Genomic DNA, 23788 nt, shown 5'->3' on the forward strand with positions numbered 1-23788 from the left:
AGTGCCTTCTTGGTGATGACACAAAAACCTTAAGATTTCTCTCTCTCTCTGGTGGTGACTTCCTTGCTTTGTCTTGCATATCCCCAGGAACAGTCATTGGCCTTGCATCTATTTATTTATTTATTTATTTATTTATTTATTTATTTATTTATTTATTTATTTAGATTTATATACCGCCCTCCCCGAAGGCTCAGGTGCTGCTTATGCTTATCTAGTGCTGCTTATGGGTTTTCATTTGAATTTCACAATTTTAACAGTATTTTTAATGGTTTGAATGTTTGTAATAGTTTTATGTCGCTGCCTTCTGTACCCTGTTTGAGTGGAAAGACAGCACAAAAAGTTTTAAACAAATAAATGTTATGAGATTAAATGATCTCAAAAGCACCCAAACTGGGTCACCAGGTGGCCCAGAGAGGACAGGTGGCAGGGGGGATGGCAAAGAGGCTCCGAACCACACAGCTCTCTAGACAACAGCTTTTTTAATTTGAAAAGGAGTAGAGTGGACAAAATTCACAAACATGCTAATGCAACCTTATGTATGGGTTGAAGGCAGACTTGTGGTAAAAGTGGCTGAAATTGCAGAGCCCCTGCAGCACCGTAAAGTAAAACCCTGGCTTCTTCAGGAAGGGCTATCAACTAATTACATTTTCCCATTGATCAATTAATGGGCTTCACAGATATGAAAGCATGTATTTTTTAAGTAAGAATTGCCTTTAACGACGAGGAGGAAATATATAAATGTTTTAGAAATCAGCTCATTTGGAACCAATGAAATGTTCAGGTGGGTGTACAGGGGACATTTTAAGGCCTAATGCAAACTGGGAGGAAACTGCTGAAATAGGTTGTCCTTCAGAACTGTGAGGGAGCCATTATTTAAAGCATTATTTTAAAATAACACTGTTTCTGCAGCCAATCCAAACAGTAGTAACACTGAGATCTAGAATGACAGTTAGCAATAGAGAAACTGTAACTGTTAATGATGTTATAATAAGCAATACAGCTAATTCTCAATTTAGTCAACCCTGTGGATACTTAAATCCAGAGTCTAAGACCTATAACAGGTAAGACAGCTTTTTACAGACCTGAGAAAGACCTCATGACTGCTTGGGGGGGGGGGGGGTGGATAGTTCTTTAAAAAAAATCACTGGGGGTTAAAACCTCAAAAATGATAGTGCAAAACTTGTAACTAAGAAACAAATGAAAAGGAAGGAAGGAAGGAAGGAAGGAAGGAAGGAAGGAAGGAAGGAAGGAAGGAAGGAAGGAAGGAAGGAAGGAAGGAAGGAAGGAAGGGATAGATACAGGATCTGTCAGAAAAAAGGACATAGTACAGAGAAAGGGCTGAAGCCACCACCTCTGCAAGTCCTTGAGGGTTCCTCATTTTGTAACTGGGCCAAGCGGACAACACTGCATAAAATTCAGCCATAGTTTTCCAGGACAGATGCTGCCAGGGAAGTACAAAGGAGAGGGCAGCAGATACAGCGGCAGTAGCGTACTCCATCCGGCACCCTCTGTTCTCCCTCCCTCTTAAGTGGGTTACCTAGGGGTACAGTAGATATGACCTGAGTTTTTACCACATCTTGTTCTATTGTCTGGGGATTTATGTATGATATGTTTTATATGTTTTATTGAATGTTTTTATTGGAGTTTTATATGTCTGTAACTCACCTCGGGCCTCCGGGGGGGGGAGGCGAGAAATAAATCTAATGAATAAAATAATAAATAAATAATAAAGACAGGATGGCCGGTGGATGGGAAGAAAAGAAGGAAGCAGGAAAAGAGAAGAAGGCTGGGGAGGCTTTCAGGAAAGCAAAGGAGGAAAGTGAGATTCCTCGTAAGCAATCCCCCAGTTTATCATGAAACCTCTGGAAGATCACTTTCAAATGGAGGAGTGATGCCTGACTCTGGATAACAGCTAAGCAGTTGCTCCTGCAAAGTGATGGCACAGCCTTTGTAGAATACAGCTCCTTATGTCTCGTGCTTCTGGATTTCTCCCTCTTGTGAAAAACTGATGAGTGCTTGGAAGACATAGGCGGGCAAGGCAGACATACACACACACACACAAACACACACACACACTCATTGTTATGCTATTATTTCCAAGGATTAACTTGAACGGACATCAGTGAATATGTAATCAAGAGACACCTAATTCTGCTTAACAGGCTATAATACTAAAACTCCAAGCTCATCAATGTTTATAAAACTGTCCTAACACCATTTTAATTAAAAAATACTCCAAGTCATTTGCCACAGTTCGAGACACAAGAGTAACACTGCAATCAACGATAGAAAAAGAAAAAAAAAACCACACATACACACACTACCAAAGTCAATGAATTCAGCCTACCAATATCAGCAAGTCTTTAAATTAAAATTTAGTCAGCATTAAAAAAACAACAACATACAGATAATTTTAAAAGACCTTAAAGGGAATTGAAAGACTAGTGGAAAATAAAATTCATCTTCTACAAGACAAGAAAGATGGCCTGGTCTTCACAAGGAGGAGATGGATCCTACCCCTCTCCAACCACTTCCCTTGGCAAAGAGCCTTCCTCCCACATAAGAAATTCTTCTGTTAGGCCAGGCCAGGGGTAGTCAAACTGCGGCCCTCCAGATGTCCATGGACTACAATTCCCAGGAGCCCCCTGCCAGCATTTGCTGGCAGGGGGCTCCTGGGAATTGTAGTCCATGGACATCTGGAGGGCCGCAGTTTGACTACCCCTGGTCCAGGCTTTCTCAACCAGGGCTTCGTGAACCACAGGGATTTCTTGATGGCCCTGGAAGGGTTTCCCAAATGGGTGGGAAACCAATGATGGGCCTCAATGGGAGGAGCCCCAGGTGGGCCTGGACACAGCTAAGCTTCCCAACAATATTCTGCACCATCTCATCTCTTCTGGGGTTTGACAAAGCCTGAAGAATGTTTTGGGGGCTTTCAACACTTAAAAAGTTGAGAAATGGCTGTGCTCGACAGACGTAGGCTTCACCCCTGGTCCTGGCAAGTGACAACTGAACCTGGAGCAGGACGCAATTTACAGGGTATGGAGGAGAGTACACATGGGAAACAGGTGCTTCTTTTGATACTGCATTATAGAATAACCAGATATCCAAACTTCTTGTTCTCCTGTAATTGCATTACAGGGATGTTTATTTTATGAGTGTCTACTTTTTAAGAAAGCAGTAGGTGCAAACTTAAATGGACTCCGGGGAATGGTAGAGGACAGGAAGGCCTGGAGGATCATTGTCCATGGGGTCGCAATGGGTTGGACACGACTTCATACATAACAACAATAACAACAACTTTTTAAGAGTATGTTCAGGCATGGAGCCTCCACCAGACCTCGCCACCACCTCAACCAGCCTCGCCACAGCCTGGCGAGGCCTCACCGAAGCTGCCAGGGTGGGAGGAGTTGGAGGCTAGAGCCCGTTGTAGTTTTTCTACAATGGCCTTTTCTGCTAGTAAAATACATAAATACATAAACAAATTATATGTTTAAAAGTTTTTGAACTAAACACTCGCTCTGTAGGGAGAGAGTTTCAACTTTTTGGTGCCATGACTTTCTTAGGTCGCCTACCCATGTTCACCTCTGGAGTAAGTGGTGTCAAATTTTGTTGTGATACAACATGGGCAACTCACCAAGATGTAAAGTATTTCCATTGTCCATGGGTATTCAGAGGTCCAGTCTGAAATGTTCAAAGCTCAAAGGGAGTGCTCAGGTGAACGTTCTTGCATGAGTAAGGTCCCTTTTGTTTATGATCAGTTTTATGTCTGGCTTTGTTAAATTATTGGAGCGCTCAGGTTGAATTGTACCACTGAGGAAGGCCAGGAAACCCAAATGTGTTTGGTATTGGTTCTTGAATATGGAGACAATATGTACTTTTAAACCTGTATTCATGTAAATTGTCATTTGACTTTATATTGGGATTAAATACTTATATGCTGAACCATAGGATTGTTGTTTTTTAATATTTTAGCACTTCTGAATATTATTAAATTATATACAATATTTTATCCATTGACACTATGTGCATAGTTATATTTTACTTTATTTTCTTCATTCCAATCTTTTTTGTTACCTTTCTCGTGCAAGGGTGTGTTTTTCTCTCTCTTTTTTGGCTGTCCTCATATGCATTACACTATAGTGATCAAAGAAATCACTAATAATCAAAGAATATAACCCAAACTGCTGCCTACTGAAAAAAACTCAATGCTATTTTTCAGTGCTGGATAGATGAACCACACCAGTCTCATATCCACGTGCAAAGTCTCTTCACCTCTGGTCCTCCATGGATTCATCTGACCTTCCAAAAAAATGCAAGGCACAATGACCTAAAGCAGGGGTGATCGAACTGTGGCTCTCCAGATGTCTGCGGACTGCAATTCCATAAGTCCCCACCAGCACCAAGAACTCATGGGAATTGTAGTCCACAGACATCTGGAGAGCCACAGTTTGGCCACCCCAGTCTAAAGCAAGAGTGTAAAGCATGTGGCCCATGGTCTACAACTGGCCCATCAAGGGGTCCATTGGGAGGGGGAGCCAGGTACACAGGATGAGGTCGAGCTGTCAAGATAAGAAACTGCTAGGGGGCAGGACTATGAAGCTGAGGTGAAACCATGGAGGTGAATGACAGTGAAGGAGATGAAAGAAGAGGAGGGGTAGTTTCCCCCTCCCACATTTTCCAATGACAGCTCCAATGATTGGAGAAGCGGCTACATGGCGGGGCGGAGCCAGGCAGCTGGCATTGCAACCACCACAGCAAACAGTGACCGTGAGGCGTGCAGAGTGGCAGTCTGCCAACGAAGCAACAGGACTGGCAGGGGAGAAGGCTGGCACATGGATTGGGAGGCAACTGGGCTGTCTTGTGTGTGCTACTCTTAAAGGGAAAGATGCCCTGGCCTTGGAAGTAAGTGGAAGAGCAAAGGGGGAAAGATGCGCAGCTGTTGCCGGCGCATGTCCGAAACAGTTGTGGATTCAGAGGCAGAGTGAGTGTAAGAGAGTAACCTCCTTTCTCTGCTATCCCTGTTCTCAGCCTATGAAGGAAAAGGGATTGCAGGATGACATAAAACACCCCTTGGAGGTTCCGGGAACAGCCTCTGCATCATGCCTTCCCCTCATCCCTGCAACTTCTCTGGGAAATGCAGGCGGGATAAGAATGGGTGAGGCAGAATCTGGGAAAGGCAGATTCAGACCTTCTCCTGAGCTAGACATCTGCCATCCTGGTCACCTGGGCCAATCTCTCAGCCTGGGTCACATCACAGGGTTGTTGGGAGGATTCATGAGGTGGAGGGGGATGTTTGGTGCGCCTCCTCGAGTGATTACATACATTTATTGGGGCTTCTGTGGATTCCTCAGTCAATTAGCTGCTTTCACGCCTAGAAATCAATTGCTTTTATTTGTACTTTGAGTAAAAAAAAAAAAGAATCTCATTAATTGGGTTTGCCTGGGTCATTTATAAAGCTTATATCTCCATTACCTGGCAGAACGTTTTATGGCACGCATGGCTCAGCCCTGCAAATTAATATTTATGTTGGATCCCACCCTCGTAACAAATGAGCCTGACATCTCTGGACTAAAGGGCACTTGCTGAGCATTATGCACATCTTTCAGAGCAAGCAGAAACCTCAGGGCCACATTATACCGTACGTTTTGCAATTTTCCTCAGTGATTATTTGTGATTTTTCACAAACATCATCATCAAATTTATTCCCCACCACACCTGGAGTCGGCTCGTGGCGGGTTATAGATGTCCGATAAAAACCCATTAAAACCCTGATTAAAAGGTAAAGGTCTCCCCTGTGCAAGCACCGAGTCATGGCTGACCCTTGGGGCGACGCCCTCTAGCGTTTTCATGGCAGACTCAATACGGGGTCGTTTGCCAGTGCCTTCCCCAGTCATTACTATTTTATCCCCCAGCAGCAAGCAGGGCTCATGGGAATTGTAGTCCGTGGACATCTGGGGAGTCACAGTTTGGCCATCCCTGGCATATAGCAAATACGTGGCATTTTGAAAGAAGCATTCCTTCCAGGGGAAGAGGCAAGAATATCTGTAACTACAAGTAATTAACTTGGAAATATTGCTTCCCAAATAATTTTTTTTTGGTGCCGAGCTTATTTTGTTAATCCATTGATCTATTGTTGCAGCCCTCGTTAACGGTAACAGCTATTAATATTTAGCAACAACAAAGCACACAAAAGACCTTCTGCTGGTTTTTCGACCTGATTCAACTGCTGTGTTTACAGAAGAGGGATCAGCGGCATCCGACACATCAGAGCATGCACGTCTAATCCGCTACACACATCACTTTGGTTGCCCTTCAAGCGATCAAGAGACAGCCATGTGCCCAGCTGGCACCAGCTGCAAACAGCCCTGGTCTGCCCAGCAACAGAATTTTGCACACAGCCTTCAATTTGAGCCTGCTGCCGAAACACTGACCGCCTAAATGAAAAAGAAAACCAAGCAGCCTGGTATCGCTTCCGGTTCAATCTGCTTTTACCTGAATGTGGCATGGTTGGGCGCACAATGAAATAGTGTCCACATCCGTTGGAATATTACATGTGGTAGATACTGTTTCTTATGCAACCGAAGAACTAGGAAAGAGAGAAGTCCTTCCATGAAGAACAGCGAGCTGGGATGCTGTCCTAAAGCAGATGTGCAATTGATTTACCCTATAAAGCAGGGGTAGTCAACCTGTGGTCCTCCAGATGCCCATGGACTACATTTCCCATGAGACTTGTAGTCCATGGACATCTGGAGGATCACAGGTTGACTATCCCTGCTATAAAGTAGAGATATTGAAGTTCAAAGATCCATGCTACTTCCCTCTCCTTACAACAACGCCCTGCGCTTCCCACGAAGTGGTTCCTTGTGCATTTCAGTGCGGTTCGGCCGCCTCAGCAATCCCCGAAGTCTGAGGTGGGGCATAGGAGGCCAGCGGCGAGGAAAGGAGGGGTGGCGGCAGCACAACAGCTGGCAGCCGCACACCAGCTGTGCTAACGTGCGATCACCACCTGGCACGCCACCGCTGCCCCTCTGCACACCACGGCGCTGGCCACCTCAGGTTTCGGTGATTGCCAAGGCGGCTGGACCGTGCCAAAGCACACAGCCCTGAAGATCTACCTACCCTGTTGTAAGACAACTTTCTCTTACATTTGTAATTTGGGCATTTTTTTTAAAAGCTGTTTAATGAAACCAGCATGGAACAAACAATATGTAGTCACCATCCACACACCAGATAGGATGATCAATGCAGGATTATCCCACCTAGAAATTGCAGTTCAGAGGTCCCCAGGGTGGTGTCTCCTGGCACCACAGCATCCATTAACACCTTCCCTGATGCCATTAACACCTTCCCTGATGTTTCTAGGAAGTGGGTGGGGCCGGAGGAGCCCTTTGCCCAGCCAGGTTTAAGACTGGCCACTGGAGACTTGACTGCTTCTGAAAATTTTTTAAAAGATTGCTTTGGCAGTGGCTGTCACCACGGCACAAGGAATTCCACTGTGTGACTGAAGGTGAGCTGGGGGGACCATTTAGTGGGCGGCTCTGTCTCTTGGGGCAGCCATTTTGTGCCTGCACCCACTGTGCTGCGTCGGAATTCCGAAAGCGCCCACAAGCCCAGAAAAGGTTGTGGATTCCTCTTGCGGCCACTTACCTTCGCCTTAGTCTCAAGGACTCAAAACAAGCAACAGGGATTTGATTCCAAAAAACACAGCAGCGAATGCTTCAAACCAGGGGCAGTCAAACTGCGGCCCTCCAGACGTCCATGGACTACAATTCCCATGAGCCCCTGCCAGCGAATGCTGGCAGGTGCTCATGGAAATTGTAGTCCATGGACGTCTGGAGGGCCGCAGTTTGACCGCCCCTGCTTCAAACCATACGTCACGGTAATGTGTTCCACGCTTCCTGAACTGGCCTGCCACAGACCGTCAGATAAAACGAGGCAAAATAAGGCTCACGTTAGCCATGTGAAACCACGGACCTGCTTCAAGCCACTGGCCTGGATCCAATGGACTGCTGCTGTAGACAGAACAATTTCCACCCAGGTAGGCTTTCTCAACTTCTTTACTGTTGAGAAACCCTTGAAACATACTTCAGGCTTTGAGAAACCCCAGAAGGGGCGCAATCATGCAGATTACGGTTGGGAAGCCGAGCTGTGGACACGCCCACCCGGGGCCCCTCCTCTTCCCACCCCCTCCAGGCCCATCATTGGCCATTTTGAGGGGGGTGGGCAGGTTGACATGGCCATATATGATCATACCAACCAATAAAAATATATAAAAATTAATTAACTCTCAATCATTTGGGAAACCCTTCGAAGGCCATCACGAAACTTCATGTTTTCATGACACCCTGGTTGAGAAAGCCTGCACTCACGGATCACAACTGCTGAATCTCAAACCACATCTAGATTGCTTATCCGAGGGCTGGAGGATTCTGTTTTGGAAGCAAGACCAATACTTGCCTGTATCAGACTTCACATAAAGAGACAGGAAGAAATAAAGGGAGCATGAGATTTCCCCACGACTCAAATCATAAATTGGCAATACCAAACAGAGACACAAAAACATGTTGAAAAGTTAACAACTGCAAAAGTTAGCGTGTTCTTCCAATTCGGTCATTAATAATCTGCACAGACAATACCTTAACAATGCTTCAGGAAAAGGATTCGTCACCCACGTTATAAAGCTTCTTTTAAAACTAGCCTCCCATAAATACTATTTATTAATGTTGTAAAATGTTATACTAGACAAAAAGCGGTAAAATTATTCTATGAAGCCATTAGTTGAAATCAGTTACTCAGGGTAACGCCAAGGAATCCCAAAGGTGATGTTTCTTAAGGTGGTTGCGGTCACAGAATGTCACTTCTCATGCAGAAATGCATGGGTTCAAACATAAAATGTACTTAAGGTCACGGAGCAGAAGGATGCCGAAATGTGCAGCGTGTCAACTCCAACCAAGACTTATGCTGCAAAATGTACCTTAACAGAAAGCTTTTCGAGCCGCTATAAAATGAACTGAGCTATACCGTCTCAGAAACACTATCCGAGTATACATTTTATATAATCATACATTATGTACTTCTAAAGTGCAAACACAATGGACAACTGCGCAATGGAAAACTAATGGAAAACTAATGGGCTGCACCACACATAACTTCCTATATGAATGTTGCGACTCTAAGTAGGTGCACTCTCTGTCTTTGTGCTCTGCCATTTGGCCGCAAGCAGGCCTATGTGCTACTATGTACTTTTATTCAGGGGTGGCCAAACTGTGGCTTTCCAGATGTCCATGGACTACAATTCCCATGAGCCCCTAGCCAGTTTGGCCACCCCTGAATGTACTACAGGCAGTTGTCATATATTGATTATGATGATGCACGGGTATGCTCATAAACCTCTAAAACAGGGTAGTGCACATATTGGGGATCACCCATCTATTACCCGATCCACCTTTTGAGAAGCCATAAACAGAGACGCCAATTTGAATGCAGGAAGAGGAATTGTGAACACAGCTGAGGTTTTCATTTGGCATTTGTATAGCCAAGAATGGAGCACGGACAAGTATCTGTGTATTTAAGTACAACAACATTTCAAAACCGCATAATAGGGTGATTTCAGTAGTACAGACAAATGTAAAAATACTTAACCAGTTGCTTCCTTGTTAAGCACAAGGAAGAGCAAAGTTCAGCCTGCTTAAAGGTGGCCTCGTTAGAGCAACCCAAGAGGAGGAAGGAAATAGAAAATTCATCAGCTCTTCCGGGAAATCTTGATAAGACTGGAGTTATGCAAAGAGACCAGATGCTCTGATACTGAGGGCAATACAATACTACATGGTCAACCATTGCAACTGTGTCTTCATACAAAGGACGATACAATAATACACAGTCAACTGCTTCAACCCTGTCCATTGGGCAGGGGCAAACACACTGAAGGCAAGGGATAGGTGAATATCCCCCTTCCAAATGTGCTGATGGCAAAGCATTAAAACAGGTCAAAGAGAAGGCTGTTCTCTATGTAGCACATAGTCTGCCAAAGCAGAGTTTTTACCATGGTTGCCTAGTATCAAATAAGATTGTGCCCACACTCCATCTGAAAGTCTGTATTCCAGATTTGCATTCATATCGTTGGCCACCATAAATCCAAGAGAGCATAAGGCTGGGGGGTGTAATGTAGTTTCGTCTCAATAGCTCTTACCTAGCATGACCAGAGGTTTGGAGCCCACAAGTATCTTTAGAAAGTGTGTGGGTCTAGGTAGGACTTTTTTTCTTTTTAAAAAAAATCATTATTTATTTATTTGTTTGATTCTGCCACACAAGGCTTCTGATTGGCTGTACAGAAATGCTGTTTTCACAGCATAGAGATCTTCACCGTGTGGCTGAAGGTAAGCGGTGGCAGCCATTCTTTGGCTGGCTCCGCCTCCTGTAGCGGCTGGTCTGCAGCCGCCTTTTTGTCCCCACCATGTGCCCATCAAGCTGTATCAGAATTCCAAGGGCTTTTAAAAGCCTAAGAGCCCCTGGTGTAGACCAGAGGTAGTCAAACTGCGGCCCTCGAGATGTCCATGGACTACAATTCCCATGAGTCCCTACCAGCATTTGCTAAAGAAAACTGAAATTAGGAATAAGTTTGAAGCCTGCCATAGTGGCCCACCGGGCAAAAACCCAGACATCATGTAATCATCCATGTAAAACACTGCGCAAGTTTTTGAGCTCACTGGAGCCCTTCCCTCGGGTCACATACTACCCCCCAAAAAATTTATAAAGGAAGGGAAGATGTGGGCAACGCCCCATTGAGATCATGATCTCCAAAAATCTCTTTTCCTCCCTCCAAAACCAGTGTTTTGTTTTGCCTTCATTTTGTGACACTTGGCCTGATGGAGAGTTATGGAGAGCTCGAAAGCTGGCATAACGTTTTGCTAAGCCCCAGTAGAAGTTTTACAAGATTGCTCTTTTTAGAGGTGAGAATGCCTGAGACCACCAGCCATTGGGCTCCGCCCCTCAGAAGCACCTCCCGCAGCTATCTTATCTATTCAAAACAATACGGTAGGATAGGTTATCTAAAAGCTTATTTCGTTTTCCCATCCCTTCCTTTCCCCTCTAAAGTAGATCCCAGGAGGTTCTGAACTATACACCATGACGGGTGTTCCAGCAAAAAAGAAACAAACACAAACACTCTGGAAAGAGCCGTCAAGTCACAGTAGACTCATGGCAGCACCGTAGGGCTTTCCAAGCAAAAGACCTTTGGAAGTGGCCTGCCATTGCCTGCCTCTGTGTCGTGACCCTGGACTTCCTTGGAGGTCCCCCCTCCAAATACTAACCAGAGCCAATCCTGCTTAGCTTCCAAGGTCCAATAAGAACAGCTCTCCCGGGCTACCCAGCTCAGGGCAATGAAGAAATACACAAACAAAATAAACCATTGGGAACTGGATTACATCAGACATTTCCTCCACGTTTATGAACAGAGACCTTTAATTCATTTTAGCTACACTTTTTACACAAATGGGAACTGTAAAGTTAGTGGACAATGGGTCAACTGAATATGTTTGGCCACTGACCAAATTACGGATTCTTTCATTCAACAATATCTGTTGCTATGTAGGATGCCAGAGGACAAAATTAATTTATCCTCACCATTACAAGGGCTCTAAAATAATAATTGTACTTGTCTTTTTTTATTATTATTATCATTAGAATAGCTTTCCCAAGACTGATGGTGAGGAAGAAGAGTTGGTTCTTATATGCTGCCTTTCTCTACCCGAAGGAGTCTCAAAGCGGCTTATAGTCGCCTTCCCTTTCCTCTCCCCACAACAGACGACATCCTGTGAGGTAGACGAGGCTGTGAGAGCCCTAATATTCCTGCTTGGTCAGAAGAGCTTTATCAGTGCTGTTGAGAGCCCAAGGTCACCCAGACGGTTGCATGTGGGGGAGTGCAGAATCAAACCCAGCTTGCCAGATTAGAAATCAGCGATCCTAACCACTGCACCAAGCTGGTTTAACAACATCAGAAAACTCTATTAGAAACCTCTAAAAAGTATTAAAAAGCAGCCATAAAGTGGTGCTGGCTGCAATGAGCAGGAACGGCCGAATCGGCGGCCGAATCGCACAACCCTAGGTTTTACCTATGTCACTGGGAAAATGTTCCCTTCAATTGCATTAATATCCACCTCAGCAATTCAAAGGCTGAAATGTAATGCTTTTCCCCTACTTCCCATCTTTCCACATTAAAACTAAATAATGAGATTTCGAGCCATCTCACAAGAGCCCCGAGGATGCTCAAAGGGGCCTCACTGTCACAGTATGTCACGGCTGAATGTGAACCCTGAGCGTTCAGCTTTGACTTAGGTCTTGCCAGGCTGAAGTCGTCTTTCATTTTGGTCCCCTTCTTTTAAAAACGAATTCACATTCAGAGCTATCAAAGAGCGTTTCCCAAGCATACGCGATAAATTCAAAGCTACAGAGTGCAGGCCTCCTGCCAAGAAACTTTCAGCTACCGTTTTAGGTCTGTTACCAGCTGTCAGTTATAATTAAATTTCATCATCACTTTATGAATTATAAATATGAATGATATTATAAAATTAAAATACTACAATATTTATATTCTAAATATCTATACGCAATAATGTATAGCCCTAAAAGTGGGGTACAAAAATGTTTTAGTGACAGTAACCCAGATTCCAAACAGCTCCTGCATAACAAACAACAAAATCGAACAGATGACAAAACGCAAACAAGTCCTTGCGTGTACCACAGGTACAGTATCTTGCCACTATCCATTTCGTTCTTGAACAAATATTTCAAACAGGTTCCGGAGAGCTTGTATGGGAGCTCTGTTCCACCAGGCATTTCGCTGAGTCCACGGAACACCGTGACCATCCAGTGGGTCTCCCAGCCAACCCCCATTATCCTCCACTGGACAGTAATTGGGTATCTTAACAGCCATATGCAGGAGCGTTGGAGTGAGGTTTCACAGGGTCTACTGCATTTTAACTTTAATTCTGCATGGATTTTTATTGACTGCTGTATGCCGCCCCGGGGCCATCTGGAGAAGGGCGGCATATAAATCAAAATATAAATAACCAACCAACCAACCACATACAGCTGTACTTGCACACATCTCTTCTAACTTATTTGGTACAACTCTGTCGCCATGATCAGAGTCTGCTCAGATGGTGCGGTGAAAAAAGAAATCAAAAAACGTTCCTGACCATCCAGAAAAGGCTGCTGGAACACGAAGTTAAAACTCGCTGTACAAGGCCCTGGGGCAGGCTCTAGAACAGGGGTAGTCAAACTGCGGCCCTCCAGATGTCCATGGACCACAATTCTCAGAAGCCCCTGCCAGCGAATGCTGGCAGGGGCTTCTGGGAATTGTAGTCCATGGACATCTGGAGGGCCGCAGTTTGACTACCCCTGCTCTAGAAGCTCAAGCTGCAAACACCATTAATGGGGATGGCCTGCCCTGATAACTCATATCATAGGATGGAGCTTGCTGGTGGCAGAAGGCTGTGCGTAGGTAGGGTAAGCCTTTAGAATTAAGGAGGGTGTGGAGGCGGGCCAGGAGGGGGGCTCAGATGTGGGGGCCAGCACCATAGGCAGTGGACACAAACAGCCTGGGGGGAATAGAGAAGGGTGGGCAGATGGAAAGTCTACTGGAGGAGGAGAACCATGATACTGGGTGCTCAGTGAATGTGAACTGCTTAATAAACTGGAGGCTGGACCACTTCTCTGTATCTTGTGAGTTCTTCAGTGTAGTAGGGGGAACCCAGAGTCCCGGCCCTTGCCCAGCCTGGTAGGTCCTCCCACCCTCCAAACGACCCGAGGGACCGCGGCCATGCCCACAGGGGCCACAGGGATTCAAGAAATTTCTGGTCTCCCGGCTAAATTAGAATCAGTAGTTTGAACTGAACGCTGAAACGTTACGCCGCAGCTATAGGTATAGAATGGAGGTGAGCGTGAAGTACTTGCCTTAACGAAGTTGTCGGGGAACATGCCCCGTTTCCCATTCAGCTCTCCTTCCAGCCATCCTTCCTCTTCTAATTTCCTCACATTCCTCAGGATTTCCCCCACTCGAATGGTCAGCTCATCGTCATGCACGGCATCGTAATCATACTCCACAATATACTCAACTAGGACAAGAGGAGGGGGGGAAAGAATTAGGTCAGTAGATAATCCAGGCGTGTAGAAACACAAAGCCTACACTTTTGCAATTTAGGTGTTTTGTTTTTTAGCGCAAAGTATACATAGAAAGTGAGCAAGGGTCTTCTGGACCAAGGCTGCAATTTCAAGCTCACTTGCTTGAAACTCCCCCTGACTGCAATTTACCTTCCCAACACACTTAAGAATCAGGTGGAGAGAGGGAGGCGAGGAAGAGGAGGAGAAAAGCTGTTTTTTTTGTGCCTTGCTTTTATACCCAAACGTTTACAGGAATTTTGGAGTGATCCTGGACACCTCCCTATCGATGGAGGCCCAGGTCACAAGAGTAGCCCCCACAGCATTTTATCATCTTCACCAGGCAAGGCTACTAGCACCCTACCTGCCCTTTGATTGGTTGGAGGGCCCGTATCCAGCTGGTGCAGAGACACCTGCATTGGTTGTAGCTTGGTTGTAGTCCAGATCAAGTTCAAGGTTTTGGTTTTAACCTTTACGGCCATCCGTGGCTTGGGACCCCCCACCCCATCTGAGGGACTACTTGTCTCCTTATGCCCCCCTTCGCTCTGTGGGTGCTAATCTGCTGGAGATCCCCAGCCCAAGGAAAGTACATTGGGCCTCGACCAGGGTCAGGGCCATTTTGGTCCTGGCTGTGACCTAGTGTAATAAGCTCCTGGGAGAGCCGTCAAAGTTCCACAGGGCCTGTAAAATGGAGCTCTTCCACCAGATCTTTGGTTGAGGCCAGTGCCAGGACGATCAGGGGCCCCTCCTCAGGCTGCGCTAGAACACCAGGCGAACCCCATACCCTGAGGCGGAGAGTTGTCTGGACAGGCTGGGTGAGGGGTGGGGGGATACTGCCGCCAATCACGTGTTTGGTGTCGTATGGGGTTTTAACAGGGGAGTTAATAAGGGTTTTTATGTAACTGTTGTAATGTAATATAACGTAACTGATGTAATGTAACTGGTATGTAACTCTCGTTCCTGAGAGCAGTGGGATGGATGGATGGATGGATGGATGGATGGATGGATGGATGGATGGATGGATGGATGGATGGATGGATGGATAACACATCTTTCCCTTCCTCTCCCCACAACAGACACCCTGCCAGGTAGGTGATGCCGCGAGAGCTCTAAGATAACTGCTTTGTGAGAACAGCTCTAAAGCAACTGTGCCAAGGCCACACCGCTGGCTGCATGTGGAAGCGTGGAGCATCAAACTTGGTTTTCCAGGTTAGACTCCTCCACTCTTTAGCCACTCTGGCTCTCAAAGGGCAAAGAGGTGAGAAAGGTCAGAGAAAGGCTCAGGTGGTCAATCCTGGGCAGAAACAAGGAAACACCTCTGAAGATTCCCTTTGCACCTGTTGGAGAATGGACAACAAGAAGGAATCTCTCTCCGGAGGAGGAGAAGGATGAGGAGGAGGATGCACATGACCTCTCCTTTGCCATGTGCCTGCTGTTCTTTGCTTCAGGGACTAGAAACTATCCCCAAGTATGCATTTGAGCCCATTTAAGCATAGCACTGCTGAACTGGTCCTTCTCCCAGGAGCAACCAAGGCAGGGGGCAGGCACTGACAGCACGGAAAAGAAATTCAGGCAGGCGATATCTGTTTGGGGAGGGGCCGTGGGGGAGCATCCATTTGGCACGCAGAAGGTTCCCGCCACTACGGGTAAAAGGTTCAGGTAGTAATAGTGGATAAGGTGAAACACTGCTTGCCTGAAGGCCTGGAGAGCCGCAGCCAATCTGAGTAGACCAGGCTTTCTCAACCAGGGTTTTGTGAAACCCAGGGGTTTCTTGAAGGCCCTGGAAAGGTTTCCTGAAGGGGTGGGAGTTAATTCAGTTTTTATATATATTTAAAATCTGTTAAACATTCATCAGGTGACATGACCATATATGGGTCATGTCAAATCTTCCCCTCCCAAAAGGCCAATGATGAGTCTGGAGGGGGTGGGAAGGGGAGGGGCCCCAGGTGGGGGTGGACATAGCTCAGCTTCCAACCGTTTTCTGCACGATCGTGCTATTTCTGGGGTTTCTCGAAGACTGAAGAATGTTTCAGGGCTTTCTCACCGGTAAAAAGTTTGCGAAAGGCTGGGCTGACTTTAACAGGACCAGGGTCCAATTCAGTAATAGGCAGCTTTGTACGTTTCTGATGACTCTCTCACTTAGCTCTACCAGATTACAGATCTGCACATGAAGATGCAATTTCAAATAGCCTCCTCCTCTCTCGTCAAATAAACCACTGCCAAAGTTTCCTTTTAACTCCACACGAGCACACACACGTGCACACACATACACACAAACACAAACACAAACCACTGATCGATTAAGATGCCCTCACTCTTCAAATTACGTGGAGCACTGGTTAAAGATATCACTTGTTATCCAAACTGCCAAATATTTGGTCGTTCCTAAGAACACCCTCATCCTCTTTGAATATCATCGTGTCTCTCTGGCCATGCTCTGTACTTCACGCTCCATTAATTCTGCTCCATGCAGTTTCCGCCCATTGCTCCCATATGTCATGGGGGGATTAACTGCAGCGTCCTGAGCCACGGCGAAAAGCATCCAAAGACAAAATCCACACAAATACAGGAGTCTTAAGCCATTTCCGCACAGATTATCTGCCCCAGGTTCAATGCTTTGGGGGAAATCCCCCCCCCCCGGTTCCCCACAGTGATACGTCTGCACACCTTCAAGTAGGTAGCTGTGTTGGTCTGAAGTAGCACAACAAAATTAGAGTCCAATAGCCCCTTGAAGACCAACAAAGATTTATTCAAGGCGTGAGCCTGGGGTAGTCAAACTGCGTCCCTCCAGATGTTCGTGGACTATAATTCCCATGAGCCCCTGCCAGCGAATGCTGGCAGGGGCTCATAGGAATTGTAGTCCACAGACATGTGGAGGGACGCAGTTTGACTACCCCTGGGAGCACTCAAAATCTCACGTCTTGAATAAATCTTTGTTGGTCTTCAAGGGGCTATTGGACTCTATTTTGGGTCTGTACACCTTGTGAGGTTTCACTATCTTGTTTCTCCAACCTTCACCCTGAACCTGGTTTTCTGTGAAGTTTTGGGAAAGGTCACAATAGAACCTGGATGGCTACTGTGTGGATGGAAAAATTCAGATCTCCCCACCCGCATAAGGCAACCATTTCCCCGCATCCTGGCCACCCCACCCTACCTCCGCCTCTGGGTGGCTTTTTATTTTTATATACTTTAAAAACAAATCCAATACTAGAAAAAAAAGTTATATCATTAAAACATTCTACCAATACGTGTACCGGGATCTCCAAAATCCCAACTTTCATTTTCTGAAGAAAGATATGTCTCTAGACTAGCGATCCCCAACCTGTGGGCTGTGGACCACATGTGGTCCTTGGACTAATTGGAGGTGGGCCGCAAAGGACGCCTTCTCTCCCCCCCCCAGCCCTTTACTTCATCCCCCCCCCCGGCCCTTTACAACACACTTCGGGTGTCATTGTCTCCCATCACTCCCAGATGGGACTATCTCGTTGCAGAGAAACAAGCTCAGGGTTCCCATTGATTTGTCATTGTCATGAGTTAAAATTTCCATGAAAATAAAATGTTCCTTATGTTCATTGTTGTGGCGTGTCTGTATCTTATTTTGAAGGGATGCTTAAACATTACCATAGTGATCAGAGAGCATTAGGGCAGTGGTTGAGAGTAGAGGAGTAAACTACGTCCCCCCTGGGGGTAGTCAAGCATTGAGTGTCAAACGTTGAGTGGTCCTCGGTGATAAATAGGTTGGGAACCACTGCTCTAGACCATAGGTGGCCAAACTGTAGTTGTACATGCCAAGCAGATGCTCTGCCACCAAGCCACCACCTTTTTGCTCCACTTTGATCTTGTTAAAAATAAGTCGCTAGTACCTCAGGTGAAAAGACCTCTGAGTGAGAACTTGGAGAGCCACAGCCGGTTTGAGAAGACAATACTGACTTTGACGGACCAATTTCCTACTCCTTTTATTTTTACCCAAAGACTCTCAGCTGAACGCACGCTCAGACACATATATTTCCTCACAAGTATATATATTCTTAACATATAGTGCAATCCTCCCCCTTCTTTATTTGCCTTCCCTTTTAAATAAGTTGTACCCTTCAATCCTATTATTCGTTATCCCTCCAGGTTTCTGTAATGCCTATTAGATCATAGTCCCCTTTCTTTATGAGGACTTCTCGTTCTTCCTGCTTGTTTCCCATACTCCAGGATTTTGGTTTTTGAACTATCCTGTAAGTTAACAGTTCCCTGCATATGTGCCATTCCCTTTAAATCTGCAGTCTTCCCATCTACAGTTACCTTCCTCAAACTAGGCTTTGAATGTATGTCTCGCTCCCCCTTTGGACTTAGTTTAAAGCCCTCCTCACCAGGCCTACAAGACTCTTCGCAGAGACATTTTTTCCCATTGTTGTGAGGCGCAAACTATCCTCTAATAGAAGAGCCTCATCATGGGACTATGATCCATGGTCCAAAAGCCCAAAACTTTCCCAATGTCACCAATGATATAGCCAGATTTATCTGCATTATTTTTCTTTCTCTGCCTAAGCCTTGGCCATTAACAGGAAGTACTGATGAAAATACAACCTGTGCTCCCAAGTCCTCCACCTTTCCCCCCCAAGGCCACATAGTCTCACTTCATATGCTCCACACTGCACTGGACAGTATCATTTGTTCCCACATGAATGAGCAGGAAGGAATGTCTGTCCTTGGGCTTTACAAGTCTTTCCACCCTTTACGTGACATCCTTGATTCTTATGCCAGGTAGACAGCATACCTCTCAAGACTACAAGTCGAGTTGACATACTCTGGCTTCTACTTGTCTCAATGGGGAATCCCCAATTACCAACAAGATGAAGTAGTCCTCTGATCTATAGGGGGCTGTCAAAAATCTTCTGAGCTTCGGGAGAGTTAGAGGAATAGCCCTTGTTCCTGTGGTCCAGAGTCAGAGGCCTATGAAACATCTTCTGAGCTTCAGGGTGTTTGGGGAATAGCCCTTGTTCCTATGGTCCAGAATCAGGGGCCTGTGAAACATCTTCTGAGCTTTGTGGGGGATTGGGGCAGGCAGATCCTGGAAAGGATATCTATCAGAGAGGCAGAATATCTCCTTATCTTTTGACACCTCTGGTCAACATTCTTCCATCTGCTGCCCTCTTGTATTGGGTTCTCCTCTAGTTGGCGAGACACCTTTTCCACCTCTCCCAATTGCCCTCCAAATATTGCTCCACTTCTAGCTTCTGTACCTTCTCTTCCAAGAGCGCTACTAACTTGCACTTGGTGCATGTGTATTCAAAGTTATTCTGAGTTAAAAATACAAACATGCCACAGTGCAAGTCACCGTCTCAGGTCCATCACCAGCTATGCCGCTTCGATCCATTGCGGGAAGAAGCAGACCTTCTGCAAACTCTGGAACACTTACAGAACCTTCTAGCTTGATCCACAAGCCCAAAGTCCTTTAACTTTTGTAGTTTGGTGTGCATCTCAGGTGAGCAAGAGCCTTTTATAGCACAAAGGCCCACCCAGCAGAGGGTGGAGATAGCAGTCAGCCCCAGGTAAAACTGCCAAGTAATGCAAATTAGCTAATGCAGTTCCCCACCACCCAGGCAAAGAACAAACAAATAACACTCAAACAGCCCCCACCTACATATCCTCACACAATGTAAGAAAGCAAGGAACACTCACCAGTAGCTCCTGAGCTGTCACTTTCTCCTTCTCCCTGCCCAGCTGCTTGTGCTACTGCCTAGTCATTGACAGAAATGCTGATTTTATGAACTTCAAGCAGATTGTGAGTGGATGGGCAGGAAGGGATGTGCCAGGGTTTGTCTCTTGTAGCCTTTTCCTTGCATATCGAGAGAATTGCTAATTGCTGCTGAGGGATAGTAGGTGAATTTCCTTCAGGCCAGGCTAGATTTTTTTTCAGGGGGGGGGAGGGGAGAGAAATCATTTGGGTAAGATACTGGGGTCACTGTGGGTAGGCAGGTAGTTGTGAGTTCCTGCATTGTGCAGGGGGTTGGACTAGATGACCCTGTAGGCTCCTTCCAACTCTATGATTCTATGATTTTATTCTATGAAATTTCCTTTCCTCATTCACTGAAAATGAATATCCACTTCTTCATTCCCAGCAGTGGCCCATTCCACGCATGTTGGATAATGCACTTTCAAGGAAGATTTTCCTGTTTTGACTAAAACACGTGCAAAATGGGTCAAAGTCTGAACAGGGACACTGGAACCCACTGCCAACAATGGACATGAGGGGAGCGAGCATCACTCACAAGGAAGGCACGTGTGTGTGGGGGGGGGGGCTACAAAATTATTTGTGTGGGCTCCATCATGGCTGCTGAGAGGGACATAATCAGTTCTACTTGACAGTTCAAGTCAAGTAGACTTGAAATCTAACAAGTCCGACTGTTGTGATATCTATTTTATTTATTAATAACGTTTTAAAGCCAGCTTTTGCTCCGTACAGGTTAGACCAGGAAGAATTCACAAATATTTGCTTCATTTATGCCTCACCACTCTTCCCAATGGGGACCTAAAGCAGCTTACAGGGCTCCCCTCCCATCCATTTTATCCCTGTAAAGTTGGTTCTGCTGAGAGTACATGATCGCTTTGCAGTTCTCCGATTACTCGGATTTACGGAGGTTTTACTTTAATCCAGCTCCTGGGAGGAAAATTCAGGCGCCACAGGAGTTGTTCATGGATTGGGCATATCATTGGACTTTCCCTCTTTGCGTGGAGGGATTTTACTTTTTATTTTTTTAATAATTTGATTTATATCCCACCACTCCCATAACTGGCTCGTGGCCAGTAACCAAGTTATAAAACCCCACAATAAAACCCCTCCCTGTAAAACATAACCATAAAACCCCCACACCTGACAGTGGAATAGTGTACTCCCCTCCCCTCCCCTGTTCGACAGAAGGTGTACAAGCGCCTAATAGGGGGCCTAAAAGGAAGTAATGTGATAACCCCATTCTCTCGATTTGGGGAGGCTATTTGGGAGATTGGGGGTACCCCATTCTCTCATTGCCTTGGGGGGGGGCTAGTAGGGAGCAATGTGATGACCCCATTCTCTTGTTGATTCTTAACTGCCCTAGCCTCAACCAAAGACCTGGCAGAAAAGCTCCATATTACAGGCCCTGCAGAACTGCACAAGCTCCATCAGGGCCCTCAGCTCTCCCGGGAGGTCTTTCCACCAGGTTAGGGTCAGGATTGAAAAGGCCCTGGTCCAGACAGAGGCCAGAGGCCCTTTGGGGCCAGGGATCTCCAGAAAATTTGCACCCGCAGAATGGTGTGCCCTGAGGGGGCGCATAAGGAGGCAGGCGGTCCCTCAGATATGTGGGGTCCTGGCTGCAGATGGCCTTAAAGGTTAACACCAAAACCTTGAACTTGATCCAGGCCACAACCGGCAACCAATGCAGCTACCTCAGCACAGTCTGGATATGGGCCCTCCAAGATGTTCCTGTGAGGACCCTAGCAGCTGAATTTTGTACCAGCTGCAATTTCCGAGTCAAGGACAAGGGTAGGCCTGCGTAGCAAGATTTACAGAAGTCCACTCTGGAAGTGACCGTCGCATGGATGACTGTAGCCAAGTGGTCTGAAGACAGGTGGGGCTCTAGTAGCTGTGGCTGGTGAAAGTGGCAGAATGCCAAGCGGGCTACCCCTGTGAGCTAGGCCTCCATAAACAAGGAAAAATCCAGAATAATCACCAGGTTCCTTGTGATGTGAGAGAGTTGCCACCCAGCTAAGGCACAATGCCTAATCTGTCCCCTTTCCACCAAGTCAGAGGACCTCCATATTGGAGGGACTGAGTTTCAGACAACTCTGCTCCAGCCATCCAGCCACTTCTTCCAAACATCTGGTGAATGCATATGGGGGGAGGGGAGTCCGGGTAGCCATACATGACAAGAAAAAGCTGGGTGTTATCTGCATATTGGTGACAACCCAGCCCGGGACTCTGGATCAACTGGGCTAGAGGGAACATGTAGATGTTAAACAAGTGGGGGAAAGGATCACCTCCCACCGTGGAACCCCAAAGAAGGGATGGAAAGATCATGAGAACTCCTTCCCCACCGCTACCCTTTGTGTCTGGTTCCAGAGAAAGGAGAGCAACTGTTGAATTACTGTCCCCTGAATCCTGGCCCCGGCAAGGCAGTGAGCTAGCAACTCGTGGTCGACCATGAGATCATCCATCAAGGTGGCCAGCCCTGTCACCACCCCATGGCTAGGTCAGAAACCTGACAGGTATGGATCTAGCATCAAGAATTCCAGGAGCTGGTCCGCAGCAGCCCTTTTAACCACCTTACCAGAAAACGCAAGATGAGAGACCAGGCAGTAGCTGGCTGGGTCCCACAGATCCAGTAACGGTTGAGGCCAAGGCAAGAAGGACCATGGCCCCTCCTCGAAATAGCCGGAACATCGGCCACCCCCACCTACATCAGTACCACACAATGCCAGATGCTGGAAGTCTGCTTAGCGGGGATTCAGGGGGGAGGGGAGGGATTTTTTCCCCCCGCTGCTGGGCTGTTTTATTATTCGAAAATATGGTTTTTAAAGTGGGGTTTTATGCTGTAACCCGCCACGAGCCAGTTGCTTGGGAGCAGCAGGTAATACATGTAATAAATAAATAAGACCAACCGAAGTGTAATTCTGGGGATAAGCTCTCAAAAGCTTATACCCAGAATAAAACTTTCTTGGCCTTCAAGGGGCCACCAGACTCAAGCTTTGTTCTGCTGCTCCAGACCAATAGCCTTGACTCTCCATTATACAGGAGCATTTGCCTCATTATATTCAAACATTAACAAGGACGGACTCATTGCCACTGACGAAAGCCAGACTGAAAACGGAAAACAAATGAATCTAGAGACCGTTTTGGCAGAGTCAAAGTCTAAATAAATGACATAAGAGACTTTTTATCTTCTTATACTTAATTAAGCCACTGGATAGATTCTGTTTCTCCTTTGGTACAATTTTGGAATCGTCCACTTTTTTCGTGCAGCTCCAGACCAATGCAGCTGCCCGCCTCAATCGTTTCATTTAAACCCACCCCTGAATCAGAATGTTTGAAACCATTCTATAGTAAACATGTTTACAACCCTGCGCACAATTACTTGGGAGTCAGAATAAGTCTTTTGAGTCACGGTATCCAGATGCAAGTCCATAAAACAGAGCTTTAGCAGTTAAGATATTCCACTCTTTATCCCGGGGCTGGGCAACACCCAGCCTGCCTGCGTGCAAACACAGCAGCACACCAGGCCATTTGGTCTGCCGGCCGGGGTCAGAGCTCTGCCCACACACCTGAGGCACTCGAAGCCCTGCTAGGAGCAGCAGAGCAGGCCAAGGCAACTGGTAGGGCTCATGCCCAGCATCGCCTCCCAAACCTGCACAGCCAACCATCTAAAAACCAAGGTAAATCCCAGAGATGGCTAGCAGCACCACCAGGGCCTGGCTTGCTCCCATGACCATTTTGAGCACTTCTTGGACACTTTGTTTGCCGGCACACGAGTGTCTTCACAGGTAGGCAATAGTTAGTTAGTTTTATTACGGTCATAGACCAGCATAATATGATACAGAAACATCCATTAAAACATCTTAAAAGATAGCAATAGAAAATAGAATAAGGTAGGCAATAATTCCCCCAGCC

General features: G+C 46.3%; 1 protein-coding gene across 7 annotated transcripts in view; it reads right to left on the reverse strand.

The window, feature by feature from the left end:
* The window catches only part of CD2AP (CD2 associated protein), a 101563-nt gene that overhangs the window by 51480 nt on the left and 26295 nt on the right, over nt 1–23788 (reverse strand). For 4 of the 7 annotated variants that reach the window (XM_077317442.1, XM_077317471.1, XM_077317452.1 and 1 more), the window contains exon 2: nt 13954–14114. The exons of 1 other annotated variant lie outside the window; for it this stretch is intronic. In XM_077317442.1, the coding sequence (XP_077173557.1) occupies nt 13954–14114 (161 nt within the window). Of the gene's footprint in view, nt 1–13949; nt 14115–23788 lie in introns of all 7 variants that reach the window. 2 more of the 7 variants (XM_077317480.1, XM_077317461.1) reach the window with 1 other exon arrangement.

This window comes from Paroedura picta, chromosome 1 (assembly GCF_049243985.1).
Source record: "Paroedura picta isolate Pp20150507F chromosome 1, Ppicta_v3.0, whole genome shotgun sequence".
NCBI classification, from domain to species: Eukaryota; Metazoa; Chordata; class Lepidosauria; order Squamata; family Gekkonidae; genus Paroedura; species Paroedura picta.